At 44.7% G+C, this 9,402-nt stretch overlaps 1 protein-coding gene across 1 annotated transcript; it reads right to left on the bottom strand.

The window, feature by feature from the left end:
• Positions 1-2,089: 2,089 nt before the first annotated feature.
• Positions 2,090-3,942, bottom strand: LOC109746634 (psbP domain-containing protein 3, chloroplastic). Its single transcript, XM_020305746.4, is given in 8 exon segments — positions 2,090-2,406; positions 2,499-2,549; positions 2,635-2,829; positions 2,959-3,041; positions 3,130-3,210; positions 3,346-3,411; positions 3,494-3,744; positions 3,746-3,942. Coding segments are annotated over 8 exon segments (936 nt in total). The 5' UTR covers positions 3,928-3,942; the 3' UTR covers positions 2,090-2,379.
• Between the last annotated feature and the right edge of the window lie 5,460 nt (positions 3,943-9,402).

Below are 9,402 nucleotides of genomic sequence, written 5' to 3'. Positions count from 1 at the left end.
GGGCGGCCTGGGCGTGCGTGATCTACACCGCGTCGGCATCGCGCTGCACACTAGGTGGCTGTGGTTGCAGGCCACGGACCCCGAGCAACCATGGCGACACCTGCATCTGCCACATGACCCCGAGGTTCAGCAAGTGTTCCGAGCTTCCACAGCTTGGACGCTCGGTGACGGCCGAACTTGCAGATTCTGGATCGTTCACTGGTTGGATGGGCAGTCGATCTCCGAGATTTCTCTGTATCGTTGCAATGGTTTAGTGCCGACGGAAATGCACGCGCCTTGTATGCGATGGCCTCCATGATCAGAGTTGGATCTCCGACATTGCCGGCGGCCTGGGCCCGCTGGCAACGCTCGAGTACATCGATCTATGGCGCCGTATTCAGATGGTCTCCCTCTCTACCACCCCGGACACCCTCACCTGGCGATGGACATCGAAGGGTACTTACACTGCCAGTTCATGCTACACTGCCCTGTTCGTTGGCTCCACGACTGCGCCCTTCTGGCAGCTTATTTGGTGTAGCTGGGCACCTCTCAACGTCAAGTTCTTTCTCTGGCTTGCCTCGCAAAACCAGTGCTGGACGACCGATCGCTTAGCGCGCCGAGGTCTGCCGCACCCCGCCGTCTGCCAGTTCTGCTCCCAAGAAGATGAAACTCTGCATCATATCCTTGCTGGTTGTGTGTTCTCACGCATCACTTGGCATGAGATCCTATCTTGGTGCAGACTACCGATTGCGCCGCTGGACGGCATGACAGAATTCTTTGAATGGTGGTCTGCCAGTACCCTCGCGGCCCCCTCCTGCCTCCGCAAGGGCTTTGCCCCACTTGCTATAATCACAGCCTGGGCCATCTGGAAGCATCGGAATGGCATCATATTCGATGGCCTTCATCCCTCCAATGGCGATCTACTGGACACGATCAAGACCAAGGCCAAGCAATGGGCGAGGGCAGGCGCCAAAGGATTAGATAGAATCATCCCTGTAACTTGATCTATGTAATTGGGGATTAGCAAACCCCCCTCTCCGGCTCACCGGTCACCCAAGTGCCGCCTCTCTCCGTACGGCTCTCCGGGATACCAACACTGTATTCTCTCGCTCTTCTATCAATGGAATGATACGCCCCAACGCGTATTCGCGAAAAATAAATGTTCAAGAAATGAGTAAAGACCCCGAATAAGTCGAGAATATGTCACACGAAGTAGGCAACAATGCAAGTGATGTAAAAGGTAGTGAACCATGTGATTTTTGCAGCTGAGGGGCTCGCAGGAGGTGTTAGAAACTGGCTAGGAGATCCGCGAGACATTGGTTGATCCGCAAGATAGTGATTGAAAAGGGAGTGAACCATGTGACCCAACATACAAAGTGATTGAGTGGCGGGGGTGAGGGGTGAGGGGACAAGATAGACCATGCACGCAAGACTAGTTTGGTATGATTCCATGCACATTCATACCTTTTTTTTTCTCCAATGTCTTTCCTTGAAAATTGGTTGATGTTCCCGTGAAATTGTAGTAAGATTCTACTTCCCCAGTTGAGACACTTGTTTTGGGACGGAGGGAGTATGAGTTTCTTGCAAATCATAAAGGTCTTGTATTAGAAGACATGAGATTTTAAGCTTTAATTTCAGATTATGTTCAAAACATGTATAAAATTGAATGTATGTTAACAAGTTCACCTTATCATAGTTTCATAATGTTTAGAACGTCAGCTCAGATTCCTGCTAAGTTGGTTACCTCCCGCCGGTGAGTCGGAGCTGGCGTTCTAAACATTATAACCGAGTTGTGAACATGTATTCAATTTTATATGTTTTGTTAAACGAGTTCTAGTAATTTTCTTGTAAATTGTGAAATATATTCTATTTTATACATGTTTAAGACTTTATCATAGAAATTGCTAGAAATCTTAGCACCAACTATAGTTGATGTTGCCCACTATGGAGTGAGGTGCAAAGAAAATAAAGAGGCTGGAATTGGTTCCAGTACTATACCCAGGTTCTAGAAGAGTTGACTATACGAGAGACCCAAGATGATCCAGATTATGAGAGAAAGGTAGATGAAAAAAAAAACTAACACATGGGCCCAAAAATAGGTGCTAGGAAGTTTACATCAGAGCAATTTTAGTTTCCTTATAACCAAGTTCTAGCAATTTTCTTAGAACCAATGATACTCTCATGCTCTATCTCACACTCATGCTGCCAATGCTGTTCTCAGCCAAGCTACACCATCGAAGTCTTCGAACATCTGGTGTTCATCTTTTCTTTCTGGTAAATTCGACAAACATATACATACTCACTAATTGAACTTAACATCAGGAGCTACTAGCTTTGTATACTCTCTCTTCTCTGTCACTCTATACTTGTTCTCACCTGAACTTCCTTTTTGGAGGCATTTCATGTGAACTTGAACGACTTTACAGACTGCAAATATAGATGCATACATAAAAGAAATCAGTCAGTGCTCCAGCAAGCCCAAGCTAGCAGGAGGTAGATTCAATCCAAGAAGATGTCACCTTCTCTATCTCAGGCTTGTATATGGCTGACTCCTCGTCGTCGTCGATGTACTGTGCGACACACCAACGTGGACAAATAAATGTGAGTGGAGTGATGTTGGTTGGTTGACCTGAGCAGAGGAGAAGATGGAAGTACCTGCCCTGTCACCGTGTACAGCCGATTGTACCAGCCGTTGAATGCCATCCCAATGGCGGAGACGATGTGGCGGCGCTTCTCGCCGGGGTTCTGCAGCGTGTACTCGATGTAGTACAGGCCGTTTGATGCCTTGGAGTCGATGAGCTTCGCTGCGAGCCCCGCCGGCCTCTGCCAGCTCCTGTCCAGGCCGGTCACCTGCTCGGTGACAGAGAGTACATCAATTGGCCATGACACACGAGCAGGAATTCAGAGACAACCATGCATACTTGTAGATAGACATCTGTGCAGTTCACTGAAGATTCTGAAACAGGTGAGAGCACGTACCAGGTTTTCGGCGAACTCGTCGACGTTACCGAAGGACTTGAGGCTGGTGAAGTCCGGCCCGATCCCGGTGATCACGACGCTGACTGAAGAATGCAGAGAGGCTCATGATTTTGAGAGGAATGGGTATGGTGGATTGGTGGTCGGGCGATGGAAGGGTGCGTGCGTACGTACCGCTGGAGTTGGGGTTTTGCTCGGGGAAGAACGCCGTCACGTTCTTGAAGCCGCTGCGTTCACCTGCGCCGACCTGCCAGCCTGCACGGAAAGGAAAATCGACCGAATTGCTCATCGCCTTGCGGACTCTGATTCTGCCGCGCACAGTTTATAAGAGCCAAAAAGACCGTATTTTGGCTGAATTCTTCCCATCTTTTCACTACAAAGGTGAAGCACCTTGTGGAATCACGAGGGTGAACTTGTTGGCCTCGTCCTCGTACGCGGTGAACCCCTCCTGCGCCTCTTAAAACCAAACGAAATTCCACGGAATCAGCACACACCATCAGACATGGCCGGAGAAACGGGAAGCGGTGGTTGGCATTACCGGCGGTTTCGGCGAAGGCCTCGGCGGGGACGAGCATCGGCGCTGACGACGCGGCAGTGGCGGAGAGGAGGACGCCGAGCAGGGCGTCCCGCCGATTCACCCCCTCCTCCGCCCTCCGAGCAGGGAGGCAATGGCAGGCCGTTGTTCTCGGCGGCTTCGCGTGGCCTCGGCGGGGCCTGCCGAGGCCGGGGCAGAGGGAGGCGGTGGTCACGGCAGCCATGGAGTACGGCTCGATGGTGGTCGACGACGCTGCTGTGCTTGCTCGGCTGCAACTGCAGGTTGGCTTGGTTTTCAGAGGATATTTTTGCTTGGTGGCCGGCTGCCGTGTGGGACTTGTGGCTCGTCGTCCTCCTCGTTCCACGTCCAGTCTCGGGCGCGGTTTCATTTTTATTTTTAAGGAACACCTTTATTTTATTTCTTTTTTCCAAGAACATGTATTTTATTTCATACTCATAGCAATTACATATACACTGATTTGAACCAAGGTGTACAAAGTAACTTCTATAACTGAAAATTACAATGAAATCTCTTGGACACACCTTTCTCTTGGTATCAATCTCTGCTAAAAAAAAAAAACTGCTAAGACTTGAATAAAGAAGACCGCAATTGAACTAGAGCAACAATGTTGTCTCTATATCACCCGCACAAACATTATCAATAAAGGTTTTTGAAAACGCCTAGAGTTGCTCATCCAAAAAGATGAAAAACCTAGATCAATGACCTACTTGGGTCGGGGATGATCCTCTAGACTGCCCGTCAAATCACAATGTCTTCACCATGGTGTCATGAAAGATTTCACCTCATGAAGAATCAAACCAACAAAGAAAAGCTTGACACACTAATATAAACGCATTAGGTCCGAATAATCAAATTTGTGAGGGCACAAACTCTCTAAATTCATGGCACCACAAAGCGGATGACAATAATTTTGTTCTTAAAAACTACGATGATCACTAGATATTGAAACGGAACATAGAACTCTTGAAGATTTGAGGCCCCCACCTCTCAGTCAAGATGACAGCTGGAGGAGAGAGGACCAAACTTTGTCTTATGGCGGCAGAAACGAGAAACCCTCACACGTATCATAGAAGTTAGGTTACTAGGGCAGGTATATTGTCTCGGGCGTGGCTATGTCCCGCTCGTTGCGAGACACTGGCTAGCCTCACCTCAGGGAGTCAGTGTTGGGCCGGACCAGTAACCACATATGGCATCATTAACATGTCATGATGACACTATGACTGTTTTTTCTCTTTCCCTTCCGTTTTCTTCACATTTTTGTTTCCTTCTTTTCTTATTTTTGTACTTTTGTTTATATTTCCAAATATTTGATATAAATGTTTTTAGAAATATTGATCTTGCATTTAAAAAAACACTAAACATGTATAAAAAATGTTTGTAAGTATACCAAAATTGTTTATACCATTTAAAGTGTCACGTGTTGAGAAAAAGTATGTCATGTTTTCATGGAATTCAAAAAAATGTTCCGAGCATATAAAAAATGGACGTTACATTTAAAAAAACGTTCACTAGTTTAAAAAATGTGTTCATGACACTTAAAAACCATGTTTTCATAGTTCAAAAGAATGTTTTTATCATTCAAAAAAATTATCGTGTATTTAAAAAAACATTAACAACTATTCGAGAAAATATTCAAAACATGTGTTTAATTTTTTTTGGAAATCATGTATTTAAAAATGTTAAAACATATATAAAAATCATTTAGATGTATAAAAAATGTACAAATGTGTATTAAAAAGTGGACATGAAAACATATATTTTGCAAAAAATAATAATCATGTATTTGATAATTGTTTATTGAGAACTACAAAATATTCCTACTATATACGAAAAAATGTGCAACGGTGCCCTGTGGTGGATTTCCGACGCGATCTGCCATTGCTGACCTAGCCGACGGCTAATCGCCGGCCGGTTTGACCACTGTTAGACTACTCGAAATCTATGATAGGTGGGCCCGGCCTCCAGTTAATTATGAGTTAATGACAAAATAAATACTAATTGCACTGGTTAACTAACTGTGTCACTGGCCAGTGGGCCCACTGGTCAGGTTTGACCTGGCTGACTTAGTTGACTTGCTGGCGAAATGCTTTATGCAACGCTGATGTCATAATAGCTTTTCTGGAGTTTAAATAAGTCTAAATTATTTATTTATTTCAAAAATTCACAGAAAATAAACCGTAGCACAGAATGAAATAAGTTATATATATATATATATAATGATCAGAAAAAATCCAAACTTTCCATCTGTAACATTTCATGCATGTCAAAGCAACTTATAACTATTGTATAAGTGAAAACAAATAAAAATGCTTAAACATGGAGTTGTATTTGAACCCTTGGACTTCATTTAAATTGTTGCTAGATGCATTAGCACAATCCATAGCATTCTTGTCATATCATGATCATGCATCATATTGTGTATTGATTGCCTCTCCGGTAATGTTCTTCTCAGAGGTTTTGCCCCTGCGAATGGCACCGAGTACCTATCCGAGGAGCAACGCTACCATGTTGATCTGATCTTCCAGGGAAGCAAACCCCTTTGATCATTATGATACAATCCCACTCTCTCGCTCCTGCACTCTTTTATTGCATAAACCGAAAACCCGATAAAAACTGACAAATAAGCAAAATCAAATTGAAGAAACGGAAGAAAACAAAATGAAAGAAAGCAAACCCAAAGTATAAAGAAAAAAGAATACCAAAGAAAACCGGCAAGAAAACAAAGAAAACCAAGTATAATGAAGAGAAAAAATAAAACTGAAGAAGACAGATGAAAAAAATAGATAAACCAAAGAAAGAACGAAAATAGAAAATAGAAAAACTAGGTGCAAGGTGACCTACAGCGACGCACCCCATAGGAAGAGGGACCTACGGTATTGAGCCGGTCCGCTAGGGGAGCTCCTAAGGATGGAGCAACCGGCGCCCACGCAGGTGAAGGAAATATGCCCTAGGGGCAATAATAAAGTTGTTATTTTATATTTCCATATTCATGATAAATGTTTATTATTCATGCTAAATTGTATTGATCGGAAATCTAAATACATGTGTGAATACATAGACAAACATTGTGTCCCTAGTAAGCCTCTACTAGACTAGCTCATTGATCAAAGATGGTTAAGGTTTCCTAACCATAGACATGTTTTGTCATTTGATAACGGGATCAAATCATTAGGAGAATGATGTGATGGACAAGACCCATCCGTTAGCTTAGAATATTGATCGTTCAGTTTTATTGCTATTGCTTTCTTTATGTCAAATACATATTCCTTCGACTATGAGATTATGCAACTCCCGGATGCCGGAGGAATGCCTTGTGTGCTATCAAACGTCACAACGTAACTGCGTGATTATAAAGATGCTCTACAGGTATCTCCGAAGGTGTTTGTTGAGTTGGCATAGATCGAGATTAGGATTTGTCACTCCGAGTATCGGAGAGGTATCTCTGGGCCCTCTCGGTAATGCACATCATAAGAAGCCTTGCAAGCAAAGTGACTAATGAGTTAGTTGCAGATAATGTATTACGGAACGAGTAAAGAGACTTGTCGGTAACGAGATTGAACTAGGTATGAAGATACCGATGATCGAATATCCGGCAAGTAACATACCAATGGACAAAGGGAATTACGTATGTTGTCATAACGGTTCGACCGATAAAGATCATCGTAGAATATGCAGGAGCCAATATGAGCATCCAGGTTCCGCTATTGGTTATTGACCGGAGAGGTATCTCGGTCATGTCTACATAGTTCTCAAACCCATAGGGTCCGCACGCTTAACGTTCGATGACGATATTGTATTATATGAGTTATGGGATTTGGTGACCGAATGTTGTTCGGAGTCCCGGATGAGATCAGACATGACGAGGAGTCTCGAAATGGTCGAGAGGTAAAGATTGATATATAGGACGATAGTATTCGGACGCCAGAAGTGTTCCGGAGTGTATCGGGTATTTATCGGAGTACCGGAGGGGTTACGGGAACCCCGGGGGGAATATATGGACCATATGGGCCATGAGAGGGGAGCACACCAGCCAACAAGGGGTGGCGCGCCCCCCTATGGCAGGAGGCCGAATTGGGAGAAGGAAAAGGGGGGTTCGGCCCCCTTCCTTTCTCTCTTCCCCCTTCCCTTTCTTCTCCGGTGAAAAAATGCAAGGGGGGCGCCACTTGGGGAAACCCCAAGTACGATTCAGATCCTACTTGGGGGGCGCCCTGACTGCCTCCCCTCTCCCTCCCACCTATATATATGTGGGGACGCCCGTAGAACACACAACATCAATTGTTAGCCGTGTGCGGCGCCCCCCTCCACAGTTTACATCCCCGGTCATATTCTCACGGTGCTTAGGCGAAGCCCTGCAAGAATCACTTCACCATCACCGTCACCACGCGGTCGTGCTGACGGAACTCATCTACTACCTTGACACCTTGCTGGATCAAGAAGGCGAGGAACGTCACCGAGTTGAACGTGTGCAGAACTCGAAGGTGCCGTACGTTCGGTACTCGATCGGTGGAGCGTGAAGAAAGTTCGACTACATCAACAGCGTTGTGGAACACTTCCGTTTATGGTCTACGAGGTACGTAGACACACTCTCCCCCTCATTGCTATGCATCTCCATGGATAGATCATTGCATGTGCATAGATTTTTTTGTTTTCCATGCAACGATTCCCAACAGTGGCATCATGAGCCAGGTCTATGCGTAGATGATATGCACGAGTAGAACACAAAGAGTTGTGGGCGGTGATAGTCATACTGCTTACCACCAACATCTTATTTTGATTCGGCAGTATTGTGGGATGAAGCGGCCCGGACCAACCTTACATGTCCACACACATGAGACCGGTTCCACCGACTGACATGCAACTAGTTTTGCATAAAGGTGGCTAGTGGGTGTCTGTTTCTCCTACTTTAGTTGAATTGAATTTGACTACGGCCGGTCCTTGAAGAAGGTTAAAACAGCAAACTTGACAAAACACCGTTGTGGTTTGATGCGTAGGTAAGAACGGTTCTTGCTAGATGCCCGTAGCAGCCACATAAAACTTGCAACAACAAAGTAGAGGACGTCTAACTTGTTTTTGCAGGGCATGTTGTGATGTGATATGGTCAAGACATGATGTGATAAACATTATTGTATGATATGATCATGTTTTGTAAGATATCTGACAACCAGCAGGAGCCTTATGGTTGTCTCTTTATTGTATGAAATGCAAACGCCATGTAATTGCTTTACTTTATCACTACGCGTTAGCGATAGTTGTAGAAGCAATAGTTGGCGAGACGACCACGACGCTACGATGGAGATCAAGGTGTCGAGCTGGTGACGATGGAGATCATGACGATGCTTTGGAGATGGAGATCAAAAGCACAAGATGATGATGGCCATATCATGTCACATATTTTGATTGCATGTGATGTTTATCTTTTATGCATCTTATTTTGCTTAGTACGGCGGTATGATCCCTTAACTAAAATTTCAAGGTATAAGTGTTCTCCCTGAGTATGCACCATTGCGACAGTTCGTCGTGTTGAGATACCATGTGATGATTGGGTGTTATAGACTCTACGTTGACATACAACGGGTGCAAGACAGTTTTGCACATGCGGAATACTCGGGTTAAACTTGACGAGCCTAGCATGTACAGACATGGCCTCGGAACACTGGAGACTGAAAGGTCGAACGTGAATCATATAGTAGATATGATCAACATAGAGATGTTCACCATTGATGACTACTCCATCTCACGTGATGATCGGACATGGTTTAGTTGATTTGGATCACGTATCATCTAGATGACTTGAGGGATGTCTATCTAAGTAGGAGTTCTTAAGTAATTTGATTAATTGAACTTAATTTATCATGAACTTAGTCCTGATAGTATTTGCATATCTATGTTGT

The sequence above is a fragment of the Aegilops tauschii genome, chromosome 7, assembly GCF_002575655.3.
Source record: "Aegilops tauschii subsp. strangulata cultivar AL8/78 chromosome 7, Aet v6.0, whole genome shotgun sequence".
Lineage (NCBI taxonomy): Eukaryota > Viridiplantae > Streptophyta > Magnoliopsida > Poales > Poaceae > Aegilops > Aegilops tauschii.
The sequence above is the reverse complement of the archived record's forward strand: the minus strand, read 5'-3'. Positions and strand labels throughout refer to the sequence as shown.